The sequence below is a fragment of the Cyrtonyx montezumae genome, unplaced genomic scaffold (genome assembly GCF_038088225.1).
Source record: "Cyrtonyx montezumae isolate F1298 unplaced genomic scaffold, pur_monq_1.0 scaffold_11, whole genome shotgun sequence".
Lineage (NCBI taxonomy): Eukaryota > Metazoa > Chordata > Aves > Galliformes > Odontophoridae > Cyrtonyx > Cyrtonyx montezumae.
Genome location: NW_027071837.1, coordinates 2,331,170 through 2,348,146, shown reverse-complemented (window position 1 = coordinate 2,348,146; position 16,977 = coordinate 2,331,170). Strand labels below are relative to the sequence as shown.

Sequence of the window (16,977 nt, the reverse complement as noted above, 5' to 3'; positions counted from 1 at the left end):
AGAGACCGGGGGCAGCACTGATCCTCTGTCTCCCCACAGAGTACAGCCGCTTCGAGTCCAAGATCCACGACTTGAGAGAGCAGATGATGAACAGCAGCATGAGCTCTGGCTCTGGCTCACTCCGGACAAGCGAGAAGAGATCCCTCTATGTCCGGTAAGACTCGTCCCACCTCTGTGTCAGCACCGTGACCAGATTTGAGGTCGCTTGCTGCTTCCACGTTTCAGTCGGAGGAGGAGGAGGCCACCCTTCCTCCCGAGGGAGGAGTTGCTGGGTGCATGTCACCATGTGGGACCCACTCCTGCTTTGCTGCAGTTCTGTCTAGGAGATCCATAGGAGATCCACTGCTGAGTGCGCACACGAGGGCTGTGCAGTGCCTGGATGTGGGAGGCAGGTGCATACAGGGTGCACCTTCCAGGAAGTGCCTGTGCTTCCTCTGGGTGTGCCTGGAACTTGAGAACGAGGAAGGAGAGTGTGTCAGTGCAGCCTTGCACATGAGCATCTCATCCCTGGGCCGACGCACCCGCAGCAGCTGGGATTGCATCCTTGCACCTGTGGGTGGGCGTTGCACCTTTCAGAGGATGTGCTGCCCCACTGCTACGAGGAGAGCTTTATAAATAAGGCATGGAGCTCGGAGAGTGCAGCACTGGGTTTTGTGCTCTTTCTTCAGGGCTGAGTGCTCTGCATTCAAATTCCTTTTAAGCAGGAGGCTGTGCAAAGAGCTGAGCGTTGCTGCAGCAGGGCAGCTGCGTCCCAGGGTGATCTGCTGGGGATGGAGGGGGATGGAGGATGCAGGCAGCCCTCTCCTCTACCCTCCCTGCACTAACTGGCTTCTCTGTTGCCACTCATGCAGCAGGATCTGGCTGGAGGGGAGATGAGCTCTTAGGAGGATTATGGCTTTGATCCTGAGTTGCGCTTTTGGTTCAGAGCCAGGCACGGAGCAGGCAGGGGTTAAGCAGCCACATGGCATAAGCTCTGTGGCTGCTGCATCCCCGTGCCCTGCTGGCTGCAGTGATGAGCAGCAGCGTGGTGGCAGCTAATGAGCAATTGTAAATTCACTTGTTTAAAATAATCCCACAACTCCTCACCTTGTGTTGCGGGTGGGAGTTGGCAAGAGCAAGGGATGCTTCTCTTTCCCTGCGGGGGGGATGGTGAGAGCTGAGGCTGTGTGTCCTGCAGCAGGGTTGTGCTAGGCAGGAGGGCTTGGGGTTGTGGGGACCCCATGCACAGACTGACACGGGGCAGAGCTGCGTTAGGTTCCTGCAGCTCACAGGTTCACAAGGTGCTGGATGTGTCATCTGCTGCCCCGCTGACACCTTCACCAGTGAGCGTGTGAGAGCTGCCCCAGCCCTGCTGGGCGGGGTGGTTTCGAGCACAGGTTGCCTGAAACCGGCTGAGCTGCTGCACTGTGGACAGGACATCAATTATGGGACGTACCAGCAAACTGCTCAAGTCAGCACCACCAGGCTGTGGGGCAGTGTGGGCCATGATGCTCGCAGCCCACCTGGGCCAGGCAGGCTCCCAGCACTCCTGCAGGGCAAAGTCCACGAGCAGCCGGGCTGGGATGGTGTAGTGCTGGCTGTTGGAGCAGGCCCAGCACTGCTCCCCTGCCCTGCAGCCAGGTCAGCTGCTCCTGCTGTGGGCTGTGTGTAGGAGGGCTGGGCCTGGTGGGGCCGACGTTTGGCTGCAGCAGGTTGCCATCCCAGCAGCCTGGCTTCTCATCCACCACTGTTTCTTATCCACCAAGTTCCTTGTGCAGGTGCTGAAGGGAGCAGGGCCAGGCCTGGCCAGCGAGCACCCTGCAGCTGGGAGCTGCCAAGCTGTGCTGTGGGGCTGAGGGTGCTGCTGGCTCCAGAACCTGCCTGGCCGGTTCTCCGCTCTCTCCTTCCTCCTAATTGCACTCTCCTCGTTCCTAATGGCGCTGGTCTGGCTGGGGCGTGCCAGCCACGCACACAGCCTTATCTTTTGGCAGGGAGCAGGTGCCTGGCAGGGCTGCTGGCCTGCAGCTGAAGGGCCCTGCGGTGCTGTGCTGCCGGCTGCCACGTGCTGTGCTCGGGGCCGTGCGTGTTTCTGCTCTCTTGTGGGGCTGAGCACAGGAGCCTCTCAGCAATGGCCCTGCAGAAAGCAGAGCAACCTGCAGGCTGGTTGAACCTCATCATCACAGAGGGCTCTCTATTCTTCTGGTCCAGGAGTTGTTTAGGTCTCTGTGCTTGGCGGAGCATTTCGAAGAAGGATGTGACCCAAGAAGAGCACATCCAGTGCTGCTGAGGGCTCCCTCAATTATCCCTGTCCTGTTAGAGGGTGGCACAGGGTTACTGGAGGAGCTGGCTCTGTGCCCGAGCCCAGCCAAGCCCTTCATTTCAGCCCTGTGGTGAGATCTGGCAGCTGAGCTCCCCATCCTGGCGCGGGCAGGTGCTGGTGCCTGGGAAGCAGAAGGCATGTGGCTGTGCTGAGTCCTGGGATGCACGCATGCTCACAATGGGTGGTTCTTTTCATAAGGTTCTCCCTGGCCTGGAAGTTGAGCTGGCACTTTGCAGCTCACACACTGATTCTGCTGCCAAAAGTAGGGAACTGCAGGTAGATCTTGGCTGCTTAGTTAAAGGTAGATCACACTGCAGCTGTCCCTGCAGCAACCCTGTGTGGGGTTATGATTTAGCCAGTCGAGATGGGTGGGAGGAACTGGGAGCAGCAGCAGCAACTTTTGTAACAGTACAGGAATTGGTGCTGCTCCTTCTGCTTCCCAGGAGAGAGCAGCCCCAGCTCACCCAGAGCCACAGGCCACGGCAGGGAGGAAGACCTACACCAACCCTCATCCACCGTGCTGGCTGGGGAGAGGGCTCTTGTTAAACATAGCAGAGAAGCAGTTTTTGAGAGAGTCAGCTAGGCAGCTCGCCCTGCAGGAGGCTGGTGCACAGCGTGCCTGTTGCTTTTACTATTTATGGAGCCACAGTTAAAAGGATTCAGCTCGACGATCAGTGTGACTTGTGCTGTGTTGCTTCAGACCCCCTCAGGGCTCCTCGTAGTGGAAGGAGGCGATGAGCAGGGCAGAGGGTGGTGTTATTGTGGCTTTTCCCCTTCTTTTCTGCCTGGATGAGGCTGGCAGCTGGCTGAGAAGCTCTCACCATGCCCTACACCGTGCCTGGGGGAAGAGCGGGGCCCGACCTCGTGGCAGTGAAGATGGAGCTCCTGGTTGTGCTGCCAGCAGCAGTGCTCTGAATGGCTGCTCGGCTGTTCCCATTCGTTGCTGTATGGATGTGTCTGGAGCAAATAGGTCTGGTTTGAGATCTGACGTTGGTGGGATGAGTTACGAGGCCCCTGAAAGCAGCCTGTGGCAAAGGGCTGCAGTGCAGGCGGGTGATAAAGCTCCAGTCACTTGCACAGGAAGAGCATTAGTGCTCCTCTTCCTTAGTTTAAAAAATAATCATCTTTTCTGCAGCTGGATAATTTGATATTGGAGATGAAGCTCGTGTACTGTAACTAAATAAACTGCTCTGAGGGGAAGTATTTAAAAATCTGAAATAGTTGTAGAATCAGGTAAACATTGAGTTGCATTCATAATTCACAGACTTCTGGAATAAAATACCTCTGTAACATAAATAAAAGCAAAGCTGTGCACGCCCTGCAGCCCGCTGGCATGCCTTCCTCCAGCAGCAGGGCACAGTTACCTCCTGTCCATCTTGCACCTTGCTGGTCGTGGCTCTCCATTCCCTGCTGCAGGACAGTCTGCTGCCCCACAGCTTTGCTGCTGAGCCAGGGTGCTGGGTCTCACCCCCTGAGCTGAGCAGTTGGGTTTTCCCTTGTGTGCTGCTTTCCTGCTCCCCAGTGGGGAGGGAAAGCCTGTGGTACCTTTTATGACCTGTTATATTCTCCAGCCTGCTTCTGAACTTTGAATGTTTGAGTGCTTTCTGACCACAGCCCTCTTCAATGCCTGTGTGGTTTGTGTGCTTGCAATTCATGTCAAGAGCTAGTTTCTTAGTCCAGGGCTGTTGTTTCTGTTGGGGGGGGTTCATGGTGAGCACTTCATTCTAGGCCTTATGAGGCCTGTGGTGCTGCTGCTTGGCAGGGGAGGGCTTCACTCCTCTCTGTGCTCCTTTGCAGAGCTCTGTTTGACTATGACCGGACCCGGGACAGCTGCTTGCCCAGCCAGGGGCTCAGCTTCTCCTACGGGGACATCCTGCACGTCATCAATGCCTCTGATGATGAGTGGTGGCAAGCCAGGCTTGTGACTCCCCACGGCGAGAGCGAGCAGATCGGAGTCATCCCCAGCAAGAAGAGGTGAGTGCCCATCAGCAGGAGCTGGCTCACACAGTGCTTTGGTGCTGTGAGCCTCAGGACCCATCATTTGGATCCGCACTGTGTGGCAGATCTGGTGCTGTCCACACGAGGAATATGCACAGCATCCCAGGGACTAGCAGCGTCTCTCTCCTTTTTAACTTCCCATCAGGGTGGAGAAGAAGGAGAGAGCGCGGTTGAAAACGGTGAAGTTCCACGCCAGGACCGGCATGATAGAGTCCAACCGGGTGAGTGCTGAGTAGGTGTGCTGAGCTGGTGGCTACAGAGGGGCAGGGTGAGTCCGGGCAGCCAGCTTCAAGGGAGGGCAGCCAGAGCTGTCCCTGAGCAAGGAGCAGTGCAGTGGGACTTCGTCAGGCACGGCTCCCCTCGGCTGCGTGCAGGGTGGGAGCAGAGGAGGCTGAGCAGCTGTGAAAGTACTGATAAAGGACACTGGTTTGGTAGTGGGGTGTCCTTGCAGTGGCAAGGGAGTGGAGCATGTCCCAGCACAGCCCGGGCAGAGCGCTGGTGGCCGGGAGCTGACTGCAGGCACCTGGTGCAGGCAGAGCTCCCCTTGCACAGAGTGATGGACGAGGCAGGGTGACCCTGCTCCTCCTGCAAACTGCTGGTTGGCTCATCAGCTTCTCAACATCCCTGAAAACGCATTTTTTTTTTTTTCCTCTGCACTTAATTTTTTTTCCTGCATTACAGTTCTCATGTAATCTCCATGATTTCATTGAAGGGTAACCGCCCTGACACGGCTCCTCATTGTCTCTTCATTTTAATTTTCCTTGCATGCGTTAAACGCCATTGTTTTTTCTGTCCTCCTTTCCATCTCCATGTTCTTCACAGTCGATCAAAACGAAACGTAAAAAGAGTTTCCGCCTCTCTCGAAAGTTTCCATTTTACAAGAGCAAAGAGAACCTGGCCCAGGAGAGCAGCGGACAGGAACGTAAGTAGCAGCTGGCCAGAGAGGGCACCGTGCAACCCCCCGAGCCCCCACCTCCTGCCTTGGGGAGGAGCAACGTGCCACGTTCCCACAGCCAGCAAGCCCAGGACCTGCCTGCATTGGCCAAACTGTGCTGCTCCTGCCAGGCAGGCTGAGGGCAGGCACTGCACTGCCGGGCTGTGCTCCCAGCTGCTGTCAGGCACGGATGTGGCCCAGGGCTCGGGTCAGGTTCTGTGCTCAGCAGCCCTGCTGGTGCAGTCAGAGCCTGAAGTCAAAGCAGCAGCTCCTGTAGCACTTGAGGCAGATGCCAACCGAGTGAGGGACCTCCTGGCTGCAATTCTTGTCCCTGTGCACCTGCTGAAGCCCCAGGCACGAGTACCCTGTGCAGGCAGGCTCTCCCAGCTGCTGCTAGCCCAGCTGCCTCTGGCCGTGTCTCTGCACGGGCTGGCTCTCTCTTTCTCTCTCTCATGTTTGATGTCTTCATCCTTTCATAACTTTTCACTTGCCTAAACTTCCGCTCTGCCTCCTCCTGCTCTCTCCCATGTGCTGTGGGCTCTGCTCCCTCCCTGTGCCTGCCAAGGGCTGCTCCCCTCCCAGAGCAAGGGGTGGCTGAGCTGTGCAGGAGCTTGTCCCCGTCCTTGGTTGGGCTGAGGGGGCCATCCTGGCTGTGCTCACTGTCTCCCATAGAAGTGATTCTTGGCTAATCTGTTCCTGACAGCCTCCAAGTCTTTTCTGTAGGTAAAAACCCCATGGCCACGAGGGACCTCTGTGCTCGCTGGCAGAAGCACTGCCCACACTCAGCAGCTGAGGCACATCCTGGCTTCTTGGCTGTGGATTTTGGGGAATACCCAGCTCCCACCCAGGGCTCCCAGTGAGGGCAGGCCATGCTGCAGCTCCCCTCTCCCTGGCAGGCAGGGCTGTGCACAGACACATCCTGCACGTAGAAGAGGATGGGAGAAAGGGGTGGGGGTGAAACCTTGAGACACCTCCAGGCTTGAGAGCTGTGCTGAGTGTTCAGTTTGTTGCTCCAAATCCTGACATCAGGAATGCTGGAGCCTGCAGGGAAAGCTGAGAGGCAGCTGCTGAGTTCCTTTGGAGCAAACTTTCTTGTTGAAAGCATTCTACTAGTGCAAGGACAGAACAGCCTGCCTTTGCTGGGCACAGCTGCTCACCTAACCCAGCCCCTCCTCTTTCCAGATGCTAAACTGCATCCACTCCTTCAACGAGTGTTCACAGAGAATGCTGCAGGTCTTGCATCTTTGGGAAGAGGAGAGCAAGTGGGCAAGGCAGGGCAGTGCCCCTGCCCAAGTGCCGGCACAGTGAGTGGTGCCCTCCTGGGTTTGGCAAAGGGCATCTGGAGCCAGGCTGCTGTGGGGCAGTGCCCACTTCCTTCAGCCAGGCTGCACTGGCTGTCTCAGTGACAGCAGTCAGCACGATGGCTGTGGTGGTGTGTGAGGTCCATGTTCCTGCAGCTGGGTTCACAGCATCTGCTGCCTGTTGCATTCTGGAAAGCCTCTGATGGAACAGTCCTTGACTGTAGGAAGCTTTTCCCATCCCGCCTCCTCTTGCTTTGTTGTGGGGTGTGGGCACTCTGCCCTGTGTGCAGGGCACTGCTATGGCAGTGGTTGCAGGAAGCAGTGAGGATGTGAGCTGTGCTGGAGGCGGTGTAGCAGCAGGGAAGGGGAAGGCACAGGGTCAGCTCTGTGCCTGCAGCTGAAGGTCACTGTGGTACTGCTCTCGGCCAACCCTGCAGTGCAGGACATATGGCACGGGCACAGGGCAGGCTGTGCTCTTTGCCAGCAGCGTCAGAGCAGCCTGCAGGCAGCTCCCATGCCATGCTCTGCTGTGCTGCCCCTCCTGGTGCTCTGCTTCAGCAGGAGGGGTCCTTTCTCTGCGTGTTGCCCAAATTCTGGGATGCCCATGCACACAGCTGGGGAGAAGCATCCTCCAGCCATGCTGTTAAACACGTAGCAGTGCTCTTTTCCCCTCCTCAGGGGTGTAGGTAAGAGCAGTCACCACCGAGAAACGTTTCTTAACATCACTTGCAGTTACAGTTCTGGGCCGTTCTGCACTCCTGTCACTAATGCTCATCTGGCTCTGTCTTCTTCTCCCCTCCTCTCTGACCGCCCCTCTCCCGCGCTCTCTTCTCTCTCCTCCCCCTCCCCCTTCTCGCTGTCTGTGAAATCAGGACTTCCCTGGGTTAAGTGACGATTATTATGGAGCAAAGAACCTGAGTAAGTGGAATTGCAACGCGCATCGTTCATTTTCCGTCGCTGGCATGCGCGGGGGTGCCTGGTGGCTGTGCTTCTCTGGGTGCAGGGCACGAGGGACCCCGCGGCTTTGACTGCCTCTCCCAGCAGAGGGCTCTGGAGGTGCTGCACTGGGGAGGGGATGGGTAATTTGCTTGGGGGATTTGGCCGTGGCACCCTCAGGAGCAGGGGGAGGCATCGTGCCACCTTCCTTTGATGGTATGCGACTGCCCGCGTGCCCAGAGCTGCAAAACAGCCACTCCTCAGCTCTCCTCTCTTGGCTGCACTCCTCAGACCCTGCGGAGCTGTGCCAAGCGGGGCAGACAGCAAGGGTAGCAGCCAGCCCCTGCACTGGGGGGTCACAGCACTGGCATCAAGCAAAGCAAAGCCCCGAACTCTGTCCCATCCTGTCACTGTCTCGTCTCTGTGAGTCCCAGCCCGTCCCCACAGGTAGCTCCCCATCCCTGCCCTCCGTGTGCATGCTGCACCCTGCTCCCAGCACCTTCCCCCACCTCTCAGCATAGCCAAGCAGAAGAGCTTCCCTTGCACATCCCCTGTTCCCCCTGAGAGTGACAAAGGGCAAGAGATGCCGTCCTGCCCTGGCATCCTGCTCCCAGCTCTCCCCTCGGGTGCTGGAGTGCATTTCAGTGGTGCCACCCAGCTGCCCGGCCCTCGGCCTCCAGCACCGGGTGCCAGTTCGTGTGCCCTTGCGAGCGCTGGCTCTGAAGGGGATCTCTCTGGTTGCTTTGCAGAGGGAGTGACATCAAACACCAGTGACAGCGAGAGCAGTTCCAGTAAGTGTGCGTCTCACCTGTGTGTGTGTGTGCACTCCCATCTTGTCCTGTCCCGGTGGTGTTCCTGTTCGGAGGCTGCTCCTTCTTGCTGGTGGCATGGAGCTGCTGGGCCAGCTGCCATCCCATGCCATCTGGGCAAGATAACTCGGGTCTGGCTGCAGCTGGTGCTCCCATAGTGCCCACTGCTCCTCTAAGTGCCAGCGGTGCACCCATAGCTGTGCCCGCTCACATCCAGGCCTGCGCTGGAGGAGAGGGGAGGAGGAGGCTGATACTGGATGGGTGTGAGACCCTGTCCTCAGTGCGAGGGGAAGCTGGGGCTGGGAGGCTGCTGCTGACACTCACCCGCCTCTCCTCGGCTCTGTTTCAGAAGGACAAGAGGACACTATCCTGTCATACGAGCCAGTGACGCGGCAAGAAAGTAAGTCCTGGTGCTGGGGTGTGGGCATCAGAGCCCGTGCCCGTGGTCACAGCTGCACTGTGCACGGCTGCTGGGGTGATCTGCAGCTCAGCAGAGCCGGGTTTGGCCCCTGCTGAGGATGGGGTCAGGACGGGGTTTGGAAATGGTTCTGCACCAGAGGGCAGTGGGACTGGAACAGGCTGCCCAGGGCAGCGTCACGGCCCTGAGTGCCAGAGTTCAAGGGGTGTTCACACAGTGCTTTCAGACACAGGGTTTGTGTTTGGGGTGTGGAAACAGGAGCTGGACTGGTGAGCTCTGGGGGTCCCTTCCAACATAGGATATCCCAGGGTTCTGTTCTCAGTCTGTCCTTGCCAGCAGCTGCATTGGACTCTTTGGTCCTGCAGCAGCCCAAGTGTTCTGGATGTATGCTCTGTGCCCCGAGCAGCAGAGCAGCTCTGCTGATCTTTGATCTGTGAGACTGCAGCACCTTCCCTAGGGCAGCTCCTGCACCTGGGCTGACTGCACGCATCGCCTGGGTTGGATGTGGATGATGTTGAACACGACCAGGAGATAAACTTCCATGCAGCTCCCTAGCATGGGGTTGGTCTCAAGCTGTGGCTTTTGTTTGCAGTTCACTATGCCAGGCCTGTGATCATCCTGGGGCCCACAAAGGACCGAATTAATGACGACCTCATCTCTGAATTTCCACACAAGTTTGGTTCCTGTGTGCCGCGTGAGTCCCTGCAGGGGGCAGAACCACACGGGTTTGGGTGGGTCTCTCTGGGTCCGATCCTGATCCCTTCTCTCCTCCAGACACCACCAGGCCTCGGCGTGACAATGAGGTGGATGGACAGGATTACCACTTCGTCGTCTCCCGAGAGCAGATGGAGAAGGATATTCAGGACAACAAGTTCATCGAGGCCGGGCAGTTCAACGACAATCTCTACGGGACCAGCATTCAGTCGGTGCGGGCGGTGGCAGAGAGGGTGAGTGTGAGTGGCACTCCTGGGAGTGCTTGGCACTGTCCTTCCTCTCCTCGTGCCCCTAATGAAGGGCAGTGACTGCATCCCTTCTCAGCCCACGTGTCTGTTTTGCTCCACTTCAGTGCTTTGTCTCCTTCAGCCCAACTCTATCCAAACCCTGGTTCGGGGGCACCAGCTGTGCTCAGGAGTCCTCGGGGCAAAGGTGGCTGGCTGCTCTTAGTGGAGCAGTAGAGTTTCCTGCACAGGGGAGTGCTGATGCTTTGGGAATAGCTTTGTAAGTGTCCAGGATAAAACAGAGTCCTGTTGTGCATTCCTGCCATAAGCAGACAGGAACGTAAGGACTGTGGGAGTTGGTTGGTGTCTTGGGAGCAGTTTCACCTCAGTAGCTCCTCTCTTTTGTAAGCGTGTCCCTATGAGCAAGCTGTTTTGTGCCCAGAGCAGACTGTGTGGGTAGGTCTGATCCCAATCATCTCCCTTTCCAGGGAAAGCACTGCATCCTGGATGTATCTGGCAATGCTATCAAGAGGTTGCAACAAGCACAACTTTATCCCATTGCCATTTTCATCAAACCAAAATCCATCGAAGCGCTCATGTAAGTGCAGCGACGTGTTCTGGGGTGGGTGGTGCTGGCAATTCAGGGCTTCATACTTCTGCCTCTGTGCTTTAGAAAGTGGCAGACGTTGCTGGTGATGCTGAACATTCCCTATTCACTAGAGCTGGGCCTGTTACTGTGTCTCTGGTCTCATAGTGGGTCTCATGCTGTGGGTGCATCCCGTCTCTGGATTTTTCTGGTTTAGACCCCATTACTTGCACTGAAGAGGATTTTTTGTGGCAGTAGAGTAATGCTCCTGAATGTATCTGATGGACCCTGGGCCATGAGGCAGTCAGGGGAGTTGCTGAGAGCCCGCAGTGCTGGAATGGCTGGAGGAGATGCTTCCTGCAGCTCGTCCTGCTGCTCGTGGCCCTGGCAAGGACCAGAGCTTGCACATCTTCCCAGCATCAACAGTACTGTCTGTGGGGAAGTTCTGTAGATAGTGCTGGATTTCAAGGTTGAAAGAGATACTGCTGGCACCAAGGGGACTGGGGAAACCCTTTCTCAGGCCAGCAGGCATGGAGCTGCTCATTTTGATGTCGTGTGAACATGCGGGAGCCCAGGCAAGGAGAGTGGTGATGGGGTGTGTGAAAGCAGGGGGATTTCCACAGTGGTCCTGCAGACTCAGAGGGCTGCTGGGGTTTTTCCATGTTATTGTGCAACAGAGGGATGGTGGCAGGGGCTATTTCTTGCTTTTGTTCATCGCTGAGTTTCTGTTTTTTGTGCATGGCAGGGAGATGAACCGGAGACAGACGTACGAACAGGCCAACAAGGTCTTTGACAAAGCCATGAAACTTGAGCAAGAATTCGGAGAGTATTTTACAGGTGAGTGTCCCCAGTAGGTCTGTGTCTGATAGGTAATCTCTTCCCAGTTGGCAGCGGTGACCTCTGCTAGCACTGCCTTACTGTGGGGTCATGAGAAAACGTCCAGCTCCATCAGGACAGAAAGAAATGGTGCTCTGCCAGCACGGCCATACAAAGGGCCCGTTCAGAGATCACTGGATAAGAGCTACACCAGCCCTAGAGAAGGGCAGAAGTTGTCAGGCAGGATTTTCCAAGGTTGTGAAAGCCTATCCCTGACTTCTTCATAATAGCAATAAAAATAAAAACCACAGCAGTTAGGAGAAACACATAGGTTCATAGGTAACTCTCCCAGAAGGAGACTTGAGTTGTTTTTAAAGAGGAAAATGTGTGACCTAAATGATGGAGGCTGCCCTGAGTTGTTACGGAAAGGACTGGAAGTTTGGCTCGCTTCCTGAGTCTGTGTTGAAGAGTGGTTGAGGGCTGCCCAGCACTCTGTGCTCACAGGGATGGGCTCACGACAGAGGCATCCTTGTGTGTTAAGGAACTAACGTTTGCAGTGTGTGATTAATGCTGGGAAATCACGGGCAGGCAAAGAGGCAGAGCAACTGGTCTTCCATCTTTTCCCCCTTAGTGGTAATTGTGTCCTCTGAAGCTGAGGAATGGTAATCCTGCCAAATACTGCATTACTCACCTAACAGCTACTGTAACATCTCAGGCAGCACATTTTCCAAATAGGGATCACAGCTGAGAAAATGTATCAGTACAAACAGCACAGAGCCTTCCCCACCACTCTGCCTTGGGCGGTGCTTCCAGAGCTGCAGGCTGCTCCTCCAGGAAGAGCAAACACAAAGGAAATGTGCTCTGCCATCCTGCCAAACCCTCAGCACGCCGTCTGCAGCCTCACGTGGCCAGCAGGCTTCAGGCTGACCTGGGGAAGGAATGCTCTTGGCTGGGACCCAGCCCGGCTGAAAGGAGTCGGTAATGGGCAGTGAGGTGGATGCTGTAGGAAATCGTGTGCCAGGAGCCTACAGTGCTGGCTTGGCTACAGGCTGAGTGAGCTGTGGTCCATCTCCTGATGTAGGAGACACACAGAAGTCTTTTGTGTTGCATTCATGCTAAGCAGTAAGGCTGGGAGAGCACTGCTCCTGGAGCAGCAGCCGGGAGCTGTCCTTTTCCAGCATGGCAGTGCTGTCACTCCCATCCTGAAGCATAGAAGTGACAGCCAGGAGTGCTCAACAGGAGGGCAGGTCCGGGTGGGCGAATCCATCACCTCGGGGTCTGCACTTTGCTGGATCCTCACAGCAGGGATGGGGGAGGCAAAGACCGCGGAGCAGTGCTGGAAGTTCACACCCTGCCTGGAGCTGGGACACAAAGCTGATTAACGCCGTTGTGCAGAGCCTGGCTGGCACTTCACACACACCGGCATTGGGATCAGCACGGTGCTCACTAATCCCCTCAGACACACTGCATTAACCCTCCGTGTCACCACGTGCCTCCTCCAGCTCCTCCAGCACACACCAGGCGTTGGTTGTTGGGCTGCAGCGAAGGCCGTTCCCGTAGCGCGTGGCCTTGCTCAACATGTCGCTTGTCTTCTCCTCTTCCAGCCATCGTACAAGGAGACTCTCTCGAAGAGATCTACAGCAAAATCAAACAGATCATCGAGGACCAATCCGGGCACTACATCTGGGTCCCATCCCCAGAGAAGCTCTGAAGATGTCTGCCACCTGTGGGGACCGTCTCTGCCGTCCCTCCCCACCTGCACCCTCTGCCCCAAGGAGAGGGGGGGGGGGATGTGCAAACGATTCCTGCCCCCTTTTTTTAGATCGTCGCAAAATTGAGTTTTCTAGTCCTGTTTCTTTTGTTGGGATGAACTGATCTCCTTCATCACGTGACTGTTCCCACCATCCCTGCATGGACCTTCCCACTGCTCCATTAGAGACGGATGAGAACCCATTCAAGAGTCGTTTTTGGTTTTTTTTTTTTAATTATTAATTATTATTATTATTAACTAAACCAAGAATCCAGATGGGAGGAGGCGGCTGAGGACTACAGTAAGAAACAAGTGGAACAGTGGACTCTGAGAACACGGAGCTCTGGGGCGTACCTTCCAGGTGTGACTGTCTAGCAGCTCTGAGCAGCACGACAGAACGGCAGCAGAAGGCATTTTATTTATCTGTATATGTAATTTATATATAATATAGAGAAAGATATTATATATATATTATATATATCCGTGTGGACTAGGAAACCTGAGGGACCTCTTCAAAGGTACTGTGTTATTGCAAGGATCTTTCAGTTTCTTTGTCCCACCCTCTGGGCATAGGGAGGCTGCTGGGGGAAGAATGATCCCAGTGGTCCCACGAGCATCTCCTGCAGCCCCTGCCAGCAGCCCCAGGTCGGGGTGCAGCTCAGAGCCCGGGACACTGTGTGCAGAAGGGCCTGGAGCTCTGGGCTGACCCAGGAGCCACAGAGTGAGCATGAGGCTGCAGAGAACGGACGATGCTACGTATTAAATTGCACATTGTTTTACACGCCACCGTATGTGTTTGCATGAGAGGTTTCCTTTTGGTTCTATTTTTTTAAGCTGATGTTAAACCAAAACCATATTGTGTTGCTGTGTTGGCTTTTTTTTTTTTTTTCATTATTCCATTTTATTTTTTCCTCTCTCTCTTGTTAATAATGAACTGAACGGGTATAAAATCCAGTTTTTTAACTTATTTTTTAAGCTGGCTGTATTGTAAATAGAATCTAGATCCGAGGTGTTTAGTTAGGAAATATTCTACCAGCCTCATGAAACGATGTCCTCGCTGTCCTGTGTTGCTGTGGAAAACCTGAGATGTCAGGCTGGCCCTGGACCTGTGCTCGAGGGTGAATGATCCCTCCTGGCATTGGCTGCTGCCACAAAGAGCCCTGGCTGTGCTCACCGCTTTTCAGAGGGGGGTAGGAAATGGGGCAGCAGCTGAAAGCCTTTCTCCTTCCTTCTCATGTCACACTCACTGCTCTGCTCCCTGGGTGTGTGGTGGTGGCTGTGGGTGGGAGCTCTATCCTTGAGCAGTGGGGAAGTGAGCACTCACCTCCTGGTTCTGTCTTCTCACTGACACTGGGCTCTATATTCACCTTTGGGAACTGCTTTGGGTGCCTCCTGCTCATGGTTTGGTGGGGATGGAGTCGTGCACTGCGCACTGAGCTGTGGTTTCCCAATTCTGTTAGTGGTGGGAGCTGGCCCCGTGCAGAGCAATGTCCCTTCTGGAGGAAGCTTTCCCACTGGAGTGTGGGGCTCCATCGTGGGAATGGGGCTGTGTGAAGCTGTGGGGGAGCTCAGGCTTTGAGCTGCATTTTCAGGTGCTGATAGCTAAGTTGGGAATGCAAACATTGTTCTCAGACTCAGCAGAGAGGCAGCAGCAGGTAAGTCTGGGCTGTGCTCCCTCCCCTTTCTGTACAGGGGTAAGAGAGCACAGCAGTGTCAGTGCCCTTCCCTGGAGGTAACAGCTGTGGGTGCACAGGGTGCAGTGTGCCATGTGGACACGAACTGCTGCTCAGGTGCTCTGCTGAGAAGCTGCACCTATCCTGCTGGGCCAGAAAGCAGCACCACAAGCTCAGAGCACAGCAGACACAGCACAGGGGAGGAGGATTCTGCTGCCAACAGGACCTGCCCCGATGGAGTGAACTCTGGATGCTGGGCCTGCGGTGGGTGCTGCGGGCAGCAGGCCCTGGGGCAGCACACTGAGTGCCACACAGGTCTTCACAATGATGCTCATCACACAGCTCTCATCTCAGCTGTTTTTCTAATAGCCTGTCTCCCCTCAAGCCCCATGGAGAAACAACTGATGTCCTCCATGGCACAGCTGACAGTATCGAATCGATCGCAACGCTCGTTGGTTACCGGTGTTTCTTCCAAGGAGATGTATATTTTTAATAAACAGAGAGTTGCAAAGAACTCTGTCTTCGAGATCTTCCTGAGGAGTCTCTGCTCATGTGCCAGGATGAAGGGAAGCAGCCTTCCTCACGTGCAGCCCCAACCAGCTCCCAGGAAAGGTGGGTGGGATGACGCCATCAACGCCTGTGGGGTTGCAGCTTGAGCTGTGTGGGGCTGGTTCTGAAAATAGGGTCTGTGTGCTGCTGTGTCACGGCTTCTGTGCTGGATGTGAAGGCAGCAAAGCGTGCGTGTCTATATATACACGTGTATACAGATATAGTCCCACTAACACGGAGCCTCCTTTTTCAGCCTTACGTGTTATTTATACATCAGATGACAAAAAGTTGCAAAGACAACCAGTTTCTTCTGCTCGTATTTTTAAACACAGGGAGCAGGAGTGCTTGCTGCAGACAAGTGTGATGAACGGGTTTAATGTTAGCACTCCTGTCTGAATCTGCTGTGTCAGAGCTGAGCTATCTCAAAAGAGAGAGGGCTTTTGTTTTTTTGAATCTTGAAGGGTCCTTTTTCCTGTTCAGTCTCTGCAGTTGTGGTTCGTTAACCCTCTGGTCGTTACTAAGCCCAGGAGTGCAGTAACTGTGAGGTCATGGGAGATAATTTAATCATATCTTTCTCCAGAAGATTTTTCCCCATTGATGCCTGATGTGCAGGCAGCTGAATGCCTGCATGCCTTACACACACCCTTTTGTGTTCCCCATGCTTGGCAGCATAAGCACCAAGGATTACTCCTCTCAGGACTTGGGCATCTGCTGCAAAGGAGGTAAAGCCATTGGTGCATGAAGTCTCACACGGTGATGAATCCGTAGGTACTCTGTGTTCTTCTGTGCCTGTCTGTACCCCTTGCCTCCCAAAGGAAGGGCACGGTGTTTGACTTGGATCTTTTAACACTAATTAGAATGGTGGAGCTGTCTGGGTTGGTCAGAGCAGCAGGTAATGGTGGAGGCACACAGGAGATGATGATGATGGAGTGACTCGCAGTACAGGGCTGGGACCACACTGGGCTGACGTGGTATTGCCTTCCTATTCTTAGTTCCAGTGCACTACTTGACAAAAGCTTCTGCCCAATCCTCTAATGAGCTTCAGTCCTCTTCCAATTAACTTGATTTCTGTTTACTGTAATCACTTCAACTCTTCTGGGCTTGACCTGAGCACTGGTGGCCAGCCAAGCTTCTCCTCTGCCTCTCCTGAACACTGCAGACTCTGCACTGACAAGCACCCAAACCCTGTGGTGGGAGGTAGTCCCAGCACATCCCACATGGGACATTTCAGACTGCACTTCCCGTGCTAGTGCAGGCTGCTGCTGCTCCCCACGTGGTTAAGAAGGCATCAGATTAGTAAGAAGAAAAAAAGAGGGCGTAAGCAATGGCTTGAGGCAGAGGGATTTGTGAACTGCTGCCCTGAAGGGTACATCTGTGTTCTGAGAAGCTGCGAGGAACGCAGTTACAGAGCAAACATCAGCGCACCCTGCAGGGTCCACAGTGATGTGCAAAGCAGAACCCACTGCCGCAACGCCACCTCCTGGAGACATCTGCTCACACCTCAGGACCAGCACTGCCCAAACCAAGCTGCTGCACAAAGCTGATCCATGAAAGGAGATGTGAGATGCAAACGGCACAGAGTTTACTTCCCTTTATATCCCACAGTCACCCCAGAAGGACTAATGGGACCACAATGCAACGCTCAGCCTGGTACAGTAACTACAGCACAGAACAGCCTGCATCTACACCAGCAAACTGTGTGCAAAGCAGCATGCCTGCACACAAACCACATACTAGGAATGGCCACTGGGAATCCAGCTCATTGAGGCCTGATTCAGTAAATGCACCGTGTAAAATATGAGTGGCAAAGAGCTAAGAAGTGCTGTTAGCAGAGGGGATGTGCCAGTAGAGGCTGTGGCATGAAAGAAAACAAACCGAGCTGTTAAAAAATCAAACAGTTCTGGCTGTAGGCAAAAATACATTATTGCTTGCTATCTTCCTATGGCTGTATGTAATTATCTGCTGTACTT

At 54.9% G+C, this 16,977-nt stretch overlaps 1 protein-coding gene across 2 annotated transcripts in view; it reads left to right on the top strand.

The window, feature by feature from the left end:
• DLG3 (discs large MAGUK scaffold protein 3) overlaps positions 1-13,752 on the top strand; it is a 40,402-nt gene extending 26,650 nt beyond the window's left edge. Inside the window, exons 11-21 of one of the 2 annotated variants that reach the window (XM_065729363.1) lie at positions 40-154; positions 4,097-4,273; positions 4,443-4,518; positions 7,405-7,450; positions 8,218-8,259; positions 8,627-8,677; positions 9,288-9,389; positions 9,470-9,642; positions 10,122-10,231; positions 10,965-11,056; positions 12,640-13,752. In XM_065729363.1, the coding sequence (XP_065585435.1) occupies positions 40-154; positions 4,097-4,273; positions 4,443-4,518; positions 7,405-7,450; positions 8,218-8,259; positions 8,627-8,677; positions 9,288-9,389; positions 9,470-9,642; positions 10,122-10,231; positions 10,965-11,056; positions 12,640-12,746 (1,091 nt within the window). In that variant the 3' untranslated portion in view covers positions 12,747-13,752. Of the gene's footprint in view, positions 1-39; positions 155-4,096; positions 4,274-4,442; positions 4,519-5,119; positions 5,220-7,404; positions 7,451-8,217; positions 8,260-8,626; positions 8,678-9,287; positions 9,390-9,469; positions 9,643-10,121; positions 10,232-10,964; positions 11,057-12,639 lie in introns of both variants that reach the window. The other variant, XM_065729361.1, reaches the window with a different exon arrangement.
• The last annotated feature ends 3,225 nt before the right edge of the window (positions 13,753-16,977 follow it).